This window comes from Pectinophora gossypiella, chromosome 27, assembly GCF_024362695.1.
Source record: "Pectinophora gossypiella chromosome 27, ilPecGoss1.1, whole genome shotgun sequence".
Classification (NCBI taxonomy): Eukaryota; Metazoa; Arthropoda; class Insecta; order Lepidoptera; family Gelechiidae; genus Pectinophora; species Pectinophora gossypiella.
Genome location: NC_065430.1, coordinates 4422273 through 4436557, shown reverse-complemented (window position 1 = coordinate 4436557; position 14285 = coordinate 4422273). Strand labels below are relative to the sequence as shown.

Here is a 14285-nt window from a genome sequence, read left to right as displayed (position 1 = left end):
CTGAAGTGTTTGTCGCGAGCTGATTGGCCGCCTCTATGGCTAGAACTGGAAAGTCCTTACTTATATCAATATCGCATGAATCGATCGCGTCGTGAGGAGGTTCACTAGTAAAGTTATAAGTTCACAAATAATTAGGTATAAATGATAATTCTTAATATAGCTGAGTGAAGATTAATAATAATATTATACTTATTATTTAAAGAGACAACTTTGTTGAAATGTTAGTGCGGGTTTTACCTTAAACGAGTTTACACGTTTCTACGAACAACATCGAGTGAATTATTATTGTGAAGTTAAAAGCGGGGAAATCATGTCGTAAGTAATAGTCGTAGCCATTTTTAAAACACAATAGTAATAAATTATGTGAGCGAGATTATAATCGATAAACGCGGTCGATACGGACTCGTGCGACACTAAGACTAAGACGCCGCGGGGACTGTGCGGGTGTGCGGGGCGACCCCGCCTCCGCGGCTCACCTCATGCCCCGATTGCCATGTCGACCTGTCGTCAACAGTACCTATGTAGGGCGTTAGTGACACCGTAACGAATACTGAGGGGGTTGATTCAGACCATAATTCTGAGTTAATATCAAGTAGACTTTTCTGTCGCAAAAGTCATATTTTTTGTGTTTTTTTTTTAAATTATTTTCTGTTGATTGCGATGGAAAATTCCACTTAATATTAACTCGAAATAATGAGCTGAACATCCCTTACAAGTACCATATAAGTAGCCATAAAAGTGCGTATGGGTGTTAGTGACACCGTAACGAATACTGAGGGGGATGATTCAGACCATGATTCTGAGTAAATATCAACTGGAATTTTCCGGGTTCTTACCGCGTTTAAATCAGGGATATGACACTCCCGACTTATTATTATTATTATTATGTGTTTTAATTATGATAATAACCTTATATAAAATTTTCCGTCACAAAATTCATATTTCTATTTAGTTTTTTTTAAGTTACATATTTTTAATTCTATACTTAAGCGACGGAAATGTCCACGTGATATCAACTCAGAATCATGGTCTGAATCATCCCCCTCAGTATTCGTTACGATGTCACTAACACCATGTTTATCTTTATTTACAGGGACAAGTGCAGTGTCTGCGGCGATTGTGAGAGTGTGGACGGGTCGTTTACTGATTATAGCACCGACTGGTCAGGGTCTGATGATGACTCTTGGGAAACCAACAGTGACTGCTCCGAATGCGCGCATGAAGCGAGAAACGATGATTTAAAAAATTACGATGACTGCGACAGATACGATGATGATGATTTAAGTGATGGTTGTGACAAGAACAGCGATGGTGGCAGAAGCTATCGTGGAAAGAAATACAACAGTCGTAGAAAAAGAAACATAGAAGATAACGTAAGCGATGATGAAAATGGTTTTAATGATGATGAAAAAGGTGATTCTGAAAAAGATTTCAATAAAGATGGGAAAAGCGGTGAGGAAAATGATGAAGGTGATGAATTGAGGGACAAATATAAAGGTTTTGACGGTTACCCGCCGGAGATTCAACAGTTTATCAAGGAGAATAAGAATAATAAGGTACCTAGGTATTTTTAAAATTATATAATTTTTAAGACATCGGTGCTAATTCCTGCAGACGCCATCTAATTTTATTTTAACCTGTCATTTTCTTATCCGCCGAAAAGGAAAGGGACGGGTAATCGACAGGCATAAAATTTATGGAATACACGTCAATTTTAAGCAGAAATCTAAAACAACCGTCTAAAAATTTTACATCGGCCAATAATCCGACAGAATTAAGTAGATAGGACGTCAAACGGATTGCATACCAGCGAGATGCCTTAATTCATTTTTAAATTAACTTGTCCCTTCGGTAACTTGTTTCTCGGGTAAGAAAATAATGGATATAACTTAAAATAAAATTAGGAGGTGTCTGCAGGAATCGGGGCCATCATCTCCCTAGTATTATGAGTATTATCCCGTTTCTCACAGGATCCGCTGACCTAACCTGAAGGTTTTGACAGGTCCGGTTTAATTACAGAAGCGACTGCCTGTCTCACCTTCCAACCCGCGAAGGGAAAACCAGCCCAAAATTTGTAAATATTTATAGAAATTAGGTACTTACATTATGAAGCCGAAGACAGCAATATATGTAGTGTAGGTATTTTCCAGGGTCGAACTTGGCCCTCGGAAACCTCCTCATCAAAAGCCACACCCCGGTTACTTCATACAAAACACTTCGTTTTACACAGACACTACACATTGACAATTGTGTGTGTGACTCAGTTCCTTGCGATGGATGTAGCGTCTAGCCCAATTCGGAATATAAGCGTGAACTTACGTTATTTTTTAAATAAGTAGATAAGTAATATAAACGACACGGAAGCACTAGCGAGACAAATCCCTGATAAAATAAAAATATTGTAAAAGAAAGAAAGAAACATTTATTACTCCCGGACACCACAGACACAGACAGACAAAATAAAAAAGCACCCCCAAAAACAAAAAATAATAAAAAAAAAACTAAGACTACCCTCAATAGGCTAGTTTCTAACTAATCAAATCACTTACTTTTAACTAAACGTCAAAACACGAAATCACTATGGAATTTGTATGAAAAAGCATACTGTGACGTCATAGAAAAACGTGACAAAATGTCGGACTTATTATTACGTTTTCTTGATTAAAATTCATCTTCTTCTTTGCGAGTCGATGGCGATCGATACTAAATTTTTGCTGACCAATAATTGGCCAAGCTTACGGCATTGTCAGTTAATAAATAAGTAAGTTAAATACAAAACAGAAAATGTTTTTCGTTAGTTTTACATCTGCCTTTATTTAGCAATCAGAATTTCATAATTTATCTTGAACCTGGTACAGGATCCAATTTTCCTGATGCGAATAATCGATCTAGAAAATTGTACAATTACATCGATTCATCGATTACAATATCAATCAAGTTTTAAATAATCGACACCAACGCCACTACCGGTAGATAATATTACTAATTTTACGATATGATTGCCAACGTTTGCCAGTGATGTGTCGTTCCGGGGAATTCACTTTTTTTTGACGTGAATACACTACGCGTGGTACTTATTATGTTTTATTTTTCAGGTATCGAAGGAAAACCCCACTCTGGACGGTAATACCCACAAACCTGCTGATAAGAAAGATCTTGAAGCCCTGCTAGAGACGTTTGGTGGCATGATGAAGAATTATGATGGTGCAGGAAGTGAAGAAGAAGAAAGCTTTGAGGGTGATAATGGGGTTTGTATTGAAAGTCGCCATACTGTGAATGTGGTCTCTAGCCATAGAGGCAGCCAATCAGCTCGCGACACCAAACACTTCAGGACCCCGATACCCCCGCCGGCGTGGTCGACGACTTCCCTCAATCAGCGCTTACCGCTTTCGACCCACTAGGGTCGATTAATTCATTCAAACATTTTTCCTCTCAGACGACGCTCTGAGCCGAGATTCGCGCCCAACTGGGCACCTTCAGGCCTGTTGTCTTAAACGTTGTACCGGGTGAGAGCCATCAGCGCTCCCCATTTGTTCGGTCAAGTAGTTAATGCCATCTGCGACAAATCTACAATAAGTCACGTCAAAAAAAAAGTGAATGTGGTCATCCGGATCAAACCCTATCTCACATAGTGAACGAGTGCCCTCTGCACCGGTTCCCAGGTGGCATAGCCGGGCTGCATTGTGATGTGACGGATGCGGCAGAGACTTGGTTGAGGGAGCTTAAGCTGGATATACAGGTTAGTGACATCGTAACGAAAACCTACGTACACACATACTACGTTCTTACATCAGTAAGTAGTAACCAACGGCTTAACGTGCTTTCCGCACGGATCATCTTAATTCTGGACAATCAAGTGATCAGCCTGCAATGTCCTAACCAAACTAGGGATCACCAAGTGATTTGTCCCCACCGGGATTAGAACCCGGGACCTCCGAATCGTGAGCGGAACGCTCAACCACTGGACCACGGAGGCCGTAACCCACACGATAGAAAAAGGCATTAATATTTTATTTTTCTGCAGGATGGCCAATCGCTAGAGGGCCACAGCCGGGGCAAGCGCTCCATCACCAATCACGGTGGTATCCACAAAACCCACCACCGACGACATCATGGTCACCATCATAGACACGGTGGTCATGGTCACCATCGCAGGCATGGTCACCATCGCAGGCCTGGTCACCATAAGACGCACAGAAGACCACGTAGAAGCATCTTAAGAATGAGCAGGATTATCTGCCCGACTGGGAAGAGCTTCGTCTTTACGACGCCTGTATGTATAATTACGTGGCCAGATCTTAGAATTGATCATTTCATGACGTGCTCGATCATTACATGGAACGGTCATATTTCATGAAATAGAATATCACACCTTCTCTTTTATTTGTTTCATAAATGTTATCCTAGGTCGTGTCGTATCGGGAGGTGAAGGTTTTGGCGGGAAGAAGAGAGGAATGGCGATTACTCCACCGACAAGAGCGCAGCTCTTAAATAGAGAGAAAGAATATCACTTGTTGGCCACATCATGATGTAGTTTGACCAAATCAATGAACACAAAACGTTTAACGATATGAGCAACCAAATGCATGATTACTTCATGATATGGCCAAACGTTGGCAATCATATCGTAAAATTAGTAACATTATCCACCGGTAGTGGCGCTGGAGTCGATTATATTTAAAACTTCATTGATATTATAATCGATGAATCGATGTAATTGTACAATTTTCCATATCAATTAGGTGAATAATTTTGAACCTAAGAAATTAATCGACTATTCGCATTTTTATTACACAACATAACATGGACACCGCCTGCATTGACGATATTGCCAAACGTTGATTGAAATATCATTAAACGTTGACGTTTCAACGATGTGGTCAACTTAAGTTGGCTATTTCATGAACTATGACCATTTCTTGAAATGGTCGAACGCATCATGAAATGACCAATTCTAAGATCTGACCACGACATTACTCATTGTTGAGTAATTAGTAATATCCCAAAGAAATGTAACTAAACTGTACTAAATTCAGTACCTATGCTGTAAAAGTCTGTACCTATCTCCTTTAGGGGAAAGTTACTTATTATGACGAAATCAATGTTGCTATTTGACATCTGTTTGCATTGCGCACTTACTTTACTTTACTTTTTATATGAGCAAATGTCAAATTGCAACATTGCTTTCTTAGATAAATTGCTTCGATGTGGCAATTTTAACCCGCCAGTGGCCCCGATTCCTGCAGACACCTCCTAATTTTATTTTAAGTTTCAGCCGTCATTTTCTTATCCGTCGAAAAGGAAAGGGACGGATGATTGACAGCTCTTAATTTTAGGAAGAATGGGTAAATGAATGAATAACCCGGGCGAATCGAAAAGGTATCTCGCTGGTATGCAAACCGTTTGACGTGTGCTGTCAACTTAATTCTGCCGAATTATTGGCCAATGTAAAATTTTTATACGGTTGTTTTAGATATGTGCTTAAAATTGATGTGTGTTCCATAAATTTTATGCTTGTCGATTACCCGTCCCTTTCCTTTTCGGCGGATAAGAAAATGACAGATATAACTTAAAATAAAATTAAGTAGATGGTATTTACAAGAATTAGCACCAATGTTTAATGTTTAAAGTCGTAACGCCGACAGTCCTTTTAAAATCCAACTCCATTGTTTTACTATTGTGCCTGGAAACCTCGGCTTTACGAGGTTAACATAGCTTTGTGTGTCCTTTCCAGGCAACGGACAGGACTGGTTGGAAATGTGGTAACAACAGCAAGTTCATTACTCTATACAAACACGGGCGTATGGGCCGCCGGGAGTACAACATAGTGTCCAAAGAGTTTGACGAATCCAAAACAGATCACAACATTGGGAAATTCTCCAAATACAATATTATTAAGGTTAGTAACAGCCTTGCTTTTTTTTGACGTGACTTATTGTAGATTTGCCGCAGATGGCATTAACTACTTGGCCGGACAAATGGGGACACCCGGTACAACGTTTAAGACAACAGGCCTGAGGGTGCCCAGTTGGGCGTGAACCTCGGCTCACGTCAGCCTTGCACAGCCATGAGAGAAAGTGCATTTCTTCGAGGCAATGACGTCATAAATCGTCTGAAACAGACGTATAAGGCCAATGATGATGATGAACAGCCTCCGTGGTCTAGTGGTTAGAGCGTTAGGCTCACGATCTGGAGGTCCGGGTTCGATTCCCGATGGGGACATTGTCGAAATCACTTTGTGAGACTGTCCTTTGTTTGGTAAGGACTTTTCAGGCTTGAATCACCCGATTGTCCGAAAAAGTAAGATGATTCCGTGCTTCGGAGGGCACGTTAAGCCGTTGGTCCAGGCTATTAGCCGTAAAAAAACATTTCCACCAACCCGCATTGGAGCAGCGTGGTGGAGTATGCTCCATACCCCCTCCAGTTGACTGAGGGGAGGCCTGTGCCCAGCAGTGGGACGTATGCAGGCTATTTATGTATGTATATAGTATCACTCCATTCCTGTGGCCTAACTAAACGGCCTCTGTGGTTGAGCGGTTGAGCGTTGGGCTCACGATCCCGGGTTCAAATCCCGGTGGGGACATATCACGAAAATCACTTTGTGATCCCTAGTGTGGTTAGGACATTACAGGCTGTTCACCTGATTGTGCGAAAGTAAGATGATGTCGTTAAGCCGTTGGTCCCTGGTACTACTTACTAATGCAGTTAGTAGTCGTTACATGAGCCATGTCAGGGGCCTTTGGCGGTTCAATAGTAACCCTGACACCAGGGTAGATGGGGTTGGTAATCCACCTCACAACCCACACGATAGAAGAAGATTCTTGTGAACACCCGTCCCGACGTGTCACCTGCAGGGCTTACTTACCGGGTCAGACCTCTCAGCGCTCCCCATTTGTCCGACCAATAAGTCACGTCAAAAAAAATCTGAGTTAATATCAAGTGGAACTTTCCGTCCCAAAATTCATGTTTTTGTTTTAATTCTTTCGACGGAAAATTCCCCTTGATATCAACTCAGAATCATGGTCTGAATCATCCCTCAAATTTTTGTTAAGATGTCACTAGCGCCCTGCATAATTTGATTTTCAGATCCAGAAGGTAGTGAACCCTTGTTTTTGGAAGCGCTACTGTGACCATCGGCGGTGGATAATCATGGATCGAAGGGCAAGGAACGAGGCTGGAGACGCCAACGAACGCCTCCTGTGGCACGGCTCCACGAAGGTCATGGACCTGCTGAAGACCGGCTTTGATGAGCGATTCGCTAACCCTGGTACGTACAGTAGACACGCGCCAGGAAAGAAGTCATCATCAGGAGTGGAGCTTTCATGTCAGGAGGTCACCAGGTCGCAGCCAACCCAACACCGTAGAGAATTGACCCCATGACCCCCGCTGGATCCGCCCATGGTCTTCTTCTTATCGTGTGGGTTGTGAGGTGGAATACCAGCCTCATCAACTCCGGTGTCAGGGTTATGATTGAGCCACCAAAGGCCCCTGACATGACTTATGTAACGATTACTCACTTACATCAGTTAATAGTAACCGGGACAACGGCTTAACGACATCATCTTACTTTCGCACAATCAGGTGATCAGCCTGTAATGTTCTAACCACACTAGGGATCAGATTTTTTCTGACGCCATACGGTTGAAGACTAATGTAAGACCGAGGGGGTGAGGTAAACCGAGCTAAGCCGGTGGTGGGGAGCGGAGAGTTGCCGTTCTATACGTATTATTCCTTATTCTATGGTTACAGCGTGTTTCATGGTTGTTCAGTTTCGCTCTAACAGTAGTTATGTACTTGTTTACCGCAGGAGGCATGTTCGGCGCTGGTTTATACTTCGCAACCAACTCATCAAAGAGCAACCAGTATGTCTACCTTGGTGGCTGTCCAGCCCATAAAAACGCCAACTGTCACCTGTGTGAGAGGTAGGTATACCGACGTCTCTTTCTTTTAGCGAAACTTATTTTTTTTTTTTGACGTGACTTATTGTAGAGTCGCATAATTGTAGAATAATTGATAGAATTAATCGACTCTAGTGGGTCGATAGCGATAAGACTGGACCACAGAGGCCGTTATAATATAGAAAGAAACATTTATTATTTATAAAATAAAAAGAAAATAAAATATACTTTATTTCGGACTAATTTACATCCATATCTACTAACCTAAAATACAAGAAACAAAATACTTGAAAACTATAAAACACCATAATGGCACACGCTTAAATGCTTAAACATAGTTACACTTGAATCGTCAATTTTACATAACGAACGTCTCATCCGCCTAAAACTACTGCAGCTTCTCACAACCTGTATAGCCGGGGAAAGAAGCTGCAAGAAAAACCTCGGCACAGGGCTGTAGACGTTCTTTAAAAAAAATAAAAATAAGCATAAAATATTGGTATACAATTGAGTAATTTAGCTGCCTAATATCAGTTCTCAGACAGTTAATCCCATGCATTTATATCTTCTAAATAATCACTAACTTTATAATAACCATTTTTGTAAAGTTTATATATAAAATATAAAGCTGCTGTCCCACCTATCAGCTACTACAGCCAGTTTATGTATGTTCTTCTTCTTCTTCTATCGTGTGGGTTTTGAGGCGAATTACTAACCTCATCAACCCTGGTGTCAGGGTTACTATTGAGCCGCCAAAGGCCCCTGACATGACTCATTTATAACGACTACGTACTTACACAGTAAGTAGTAACCGGGACCAACGGCATAACGTGCCTTCCGAAGCACGGATCGTCTTACTTTCGGACAATCAGGTGATCAGCCTGTAATGTCCTAACCAAACTAGGGACCACAAAGTAATTTTTGTGATATGTCCCCACTGGGAATCGAACCCAGGACCTCCGGATCGTGAGTCCAACGCTCAACCACTGGACCACGGAGGCCGTTATGTATGTTTGTTTGTTGTTTATGTGTGTTTATTATATGTTATGTGAATCTTCCAGAAACATACTCCTGTGTCGCGTGGCTCTGGGCAAAGTGATGCAGTACACGACGGCGACCAAATTGCCGCACGCGCCCAAATACCACCACTCGGTAGAGGGCGTGGTCGGCGGCTCGCTCAAGTATAGCGAGAACATCGTCTATAGAGGCGAACAGGTGAAATAAAAATTGACACTACAATACATATAAAATAATAAAATTGAACATTTACTTACCTTTTTTAACAATTTTCAGCTTATTTTTCACTTTCCACACAGTGTCGGCCATTTTTACTTGCGCGTGTGTGAGTGCATTTTTTAGTCATGGTTTCGATAATTTACGTTTTGGTCAATATTTATGAATTATTCATACAAAGCAATTGATATTCAGAATCTCCATAAAATTTCCTTTAAAATAATATAAAATATGAGGTATATAAACAAGGCGTAACTTAAGAATAACTCAAGGAAAAACACGAAAAGTTATTTGAGATCTGTAGGTTACTTTTGAAACAAATAAAAGAGAAGGTGCAGGTCGTGTCGTATCGGGAGGTAAAGGTTTTGTGTGCGTTACCCCAGCAAGAAAGTATCTCCTAGAGTTATATGAGTAGAACGTATAGTTGGTGCCTTATCTGCTGTAAATGTGCCCCACATAAAAAATGTGTGCCCCCTGTCGTTTCGAAAAAAAATCGAAAAAACGATTCTTGCTGGGGTAACGTTTTTCTAGCAGGAAAATTCTAAACGAATGATCGGAGAGAGAAAAACTGTGCATGGCCAGATAGCTTATATGTGTGCCAAAATGTGCCCCCAAAAATAAAATCTGTGCCCCTTCAGATTTTCGAGATATTGCATTTCCTGCTGGAGTAACGTTTTGATGAATAGTATATCTCTAAAACCATTGCATGTGCCCCTGTAGAATAAACATACGCGAGTAGCTCTTAATGTGTGCCCCTTTGTGCCCCAATTAGATTTTAGAAAATATTTATAGTTTTCAAGTTATCGCGGTTTTATGAAAACCCGAAAAAACATCGCAGCGCCTAAATGAGACAAGGCATAACTTCGCTGAAAACTGTATTCGGTCTTTCTTGACGCTAATAATAACCATACAAAGTTTCAAAAATGTTCATGCATGCGTTTTTGAATAATCTTGCTAAAAGTAAAAACGATGGTGTCATAACTTTGACGGCAAAATACAAGGAACTGGCACAATCCCAGATGTGTAGGTGTAAACCAAAATCTTGTGCCTTTAGTCAAAAATATATGGTGAAAATATTGAGCTTCAAATGTTACGCATTAAGTAAATATAAACAAAAAACCAAAATATGTAAACAACGGCTGGTTATCCGACCAAATCTGAATGACTACTAAAAAGCGACGGATTCATACTTAACGAGGACCTTCTTTACTTTACTCACTAACCGGTTCACACGTGTTGTGCCTGAGTACACTGAAGTAGAAAAGTAATAACTAATAAAATAAAGTTGTTATTGGATTATATTGGGGGCACACATTTTTTATGTGGGGCACATTTACAGCAGATAAGGCACCAACTATACGTTCTACTCATATAACTCTAGGAGATACTTTCTTGCTGGGGTAACGCACACAAAGGTTTTGGCGGGAAGAAGAGAGGAATTGCGGTTACTCCACCGACAAGAGCGCAGCTCTTAAATAGAGAGAGAGAGAGGTTACTTTTAAATTGATATAATTCGTAAATGAATCACTTTGAGAACTTGTAATTTATAAAAATTGAGACTGCATTAAATATAAAATAATAAAACTGAACAATTACTTATCTTTTTTTAACAATTTTCAGCTTATTTTTCACTTTTAGTAATCACTTTTAGTAGTTGAAGTATCACTGGTCGAGACGGAATTTCAACCGATTTTTCTAGCGGAACTATTGAACATTTCATCCGAATGATGGTTGTCTATGATAGATCATTTATTAAATTTTCTTCAAAACACAACATTAAACCTTTTGCGATAGAATTAGAATGGATAATTACGTAAAAATAGGTACCAGTCCTATGGGTCAGGATCCTAATCATACACATACTAGAGGGGTAGTCAGGATCCTTATCGCACACAGATCAAAGGTTAATCTTCTTTTGTCGATTGTGAGGATAACTGACTTTGTAGCAAAGTACAAACTCTGCACACTCTGCCTTTCGTTCTAACCCTCATCATTTTAAATTACGAAATTCTCATTCCATTCCGCATTTCCTTTCATTTTACACTGACTCACTGCATACCTGACCTTCATAAAAACATCACAAATATATTATACTGTTTAGGGCCGTGCCCTCTAATTCTTGATTCTTTTGTGAAGTGTGTATATTGTGAACTATGTATATTCCTATACTGTTCATGAAGTGCTTTTAATAAACTGTATATATTCCTGCTTGCTTCTAATTTATCATCGTTATCACCGATCACTCCCCTACTCTGCCGGCACGTCGGGATACCATATCTTCACCGCCCAGCGTGCCGCAACTTCATCATCATTGATTTAAAAGATGTGTTGCTGTTGCGACCGGGTTCGATTCCCGATGGGGACATGGTGGTAATCACTTTGTGAGACTGTGTCTTGAGACATAACGGGATGTTGAGTTAAATCCAGTTATTTTGTATACTTACTTTAATTTTGATTTATTTTACAATTTTTCCGTTGGACGCGTCTTGCTTGGCCAAGTGATGAAGTAAGAGAAAAATTGAGGTAGTTGCACAAACATAATAAAAATGAAACGCCTGACAAAACTATTATAGCATGGGCAACGTAAAATGCTTGCTATTAAAATACTCGTAGGCGCTTGAGCTGGAACAGACTGTCCTTTGTTACAGGCTGATCTGAACCGACACCCATGGTATCCCAGTTGGTAGAACGATTGCCTCTCACTTTGAAGTCGCAAGTTCGAATCCAGCACACGCCTAAACCAATGATCGTCGAATTTGTTTTCGAATTCACGTTTGAATCATAAATCATTAGCTGTGAAGGAAAACACCCTAAGGAAACTTGCAATGCACTTTCGGAGGTATGTGACCTAACCTGTATTGGGCTGGTTTTCCCTTCGCGGGTTGGAAGGTCAGACAGGCAGTCGCTTCTGTAAAAAACCGGACCTGTCAAATCTTCAGGTTAGGTAAGCGGACCCTGTGAGAAACGGGATAATGCTAGGGGGATGATACCGCCATCTTGAAGGAAGGGGATTTGCGACTAATTTCAATAACTCGAGTCTCAGGCTCGGTAAGGGGTTCATCGACAAATAATAATTACTTTTTTTTTCTGTTCCAGGTATATCCTGAATTCTTGATCACATATAAAACGGTGCCTTAATATTACGTATTAAATGTACGATAAGCTGCAAAAGTAAAATCAGTTACTTGCGTAATAAATTAACTGGTTGTACTTAAGACCTGGTTAGATACAGTTTCTGTAATAGACCAAAAACATCTACAGAAACATAAATTTTATAATTATGACAACTAATGGTTCATAATTTTACCACTGTTTACAAATAATGCGCTGGGTTCAGTGACTGCACTTTTGCTCTTTGATTGTACAGTCATGAGCAATATAATGTACCCCCTTTAGGACTCTGTCGCACTAACATATTTGACATTTAGTGAGACTTACAGTTCAATTTGTCAAAAAAGTTAATGTGACATGGTACCAAAGTGTATACATATTAATGCTCGTGACCGTACCTATTTCTTTTGGTTACGTAAGTCGAACACTAAGCGGTGGGGACATATCACAAAATTCGCTTTGTGATCCCTAGTTTGGTTAGGACATTACAGACTGATCACGTGATTGTCCGAAAGTAAGATGATCCGTGTTTCGGAAAGCACGTTAAGCCGTTGGTCTCGGTTACTACTTACTGATGTAAGTACGTAGTCACTACATGAGAGCTAAGACTTTTTTATTGATCACGAGGTGCACCATAACTTTGCCTGGAAGAAATTGCCATTTAAGGTTATCTTATTAATTTTTGTTTCCGACCTGATTCCAATATATTTTGTAAAATTCATCAATATTTGAATAACTTCTATATAAATAGAAATGTAAATAAAACACATATATATACAAAGTAAGTTCTTTATATCTTGAAAAAAAAAATTGTAACAATAATTTACTTCATATAGACAAAATTAACATTTAAAATTGCTATGGCTAGTTCAGTTATTTTATTATATTATTAAACCAATAATAATTATAATAACATTGATTTACAAATACTTCGGTAATCTCCATAAAATAATGTTTGTTTTAATAAGTGAACTGTTTTAATAAATATTTACAAATATTGGTGTTGATTCCAATACACACCATCTAATTTTATTTTAAGTTATATCTGTCATTTTCTTATCCGCCGAAAAGGAAAGGGACGGGCAATCGACAGGCATCAAATTTATGGAACACGCGTCAATAGATGATCAAACGAACTTCTAAGTGAAGTTCGATCATTATTATATGAGTCGCTTCATTCGAAGATATAATATAAATCAATACAAGGTTCGATGTTGCCTGTAGGTTAAAGGGACTACCTTGTATTGATTTATATTATATCTGAAGAATGAAGCGACGAAATATAATTTTAGGCAGGAATTCAAACAACCCGCCCAAAATTTTACATTGGCTAATAACCCGACGAAATTAAGTTAACAGCACACGTCTGACAGGTTGCCTATCAGTGAGATGCCTATTTTATTCGCCCGGGTTATTTAATCAGTCTCTCATTCATTCTAAAATTAACAGTTGTCAATCATCCGTCCTTTCCTTTTCGGCGGATAAGAAAATGACAGGTATAACTTAAAATAAAATTAGGATGTATCTGCAGGAATCGGGGCCATTAGTATTTTATAAGTAAAAAAGTAAGTAGATTTGTTTCGTAGTCACCAAGATATGAAAAAAAAATACAATAAAATATGTAACACAAAACAGTGAAGTAAAAAGAAAATATATGCTTTTTTGTACTTGAAAATGAAACTAATTAAGTATAAAGTAGAGAAATTAAAAATGTAATACTGTTTTTTATTTACTGTGGTTTTAAAAAATAATCTTGGTTCGTGTGTTCACCTGGGTGAATTATTGAAAATGTCTTTGTAGATAATTTCTGAAACGCATATTTTGTCTAAACTTCAGACAAAACTTCAGACAAGAAAATTACAGGGTACTTCTTCGAACACCGATGGTCAATCGCATTACCGTGTAGGTACGAAAAAATATCCAAGAATCTTTTGCCTTGCGAATATCCAATTAGAACTTCTAAAATTAAACAAATTAACATAAAATATACCTTTGAACAGTATTATGACAGTAATTAAACAGAAACTTTGTAAAAAAAAATAA

General features: G+C 39.2%; 1 protein-coding gene across 2 annotated transcripts; it reads left to right on the top strand.

Annotated features, from left to right (window-relative positions):
- Positions 1–226: 226 nt before the first annotated feature.
- Positions 227–12341, top strand: LOC126378894 (uncharacterized). 2 transcript variants are annotated; one of them, XR_007568153.1, is made up of 9 exons: positions 227–315; positions 1094–1556; positions 3096–3248; positions 4025–4273; positions 5735–5899; positions 7087–7267; positions 7808–7922; positions 8960–9435; positions 10623–10979. XR_007568153.1 is itself a non-coding variant. In XM_050027391.1 (9 exons), the coding sequence occupies exons 1-9, from the start codon at positions 311–313 to the stop codon at positions 12267–12269; spliced, it is 1527 nt and encodes a 508-aa protein (XP_049883348.1). In that variant the 5' UTR covers positions 227–310; the 3' UTR covers positions 12270–12341. The 2 variants fall into 2 exon arrangements, 1 of the variants encoding a protein (XP_049883348.1); XM_050027391.1 differs by lacking the exon at positions 10623–10979 and adding an exon at positions 12228–12341 and having other exon boundaries at positions 8960–9113.
- The last annotated feature ends 1944 nt before the right edge of the window (positions 12342–14285 follow it).

Coding starts and splice junctions, on each gene's coding strand:
- LOC126378894 (XM_050027391.1), top strand. Junction 1,557..3,095: donor AGGAGAATAAGAATAATAAG/GTACCTAGGTAT, acceptor TTTATTTTTCAG/GTATCGAAGGAAAACCCCAC. Junction 4,274..5,734: donor GCTTCGTCTTTACGACGCCT/GTATGTATAATT, acceptor TGTCCTTTCCAG/GCAACGGACAGGACTGGTTG.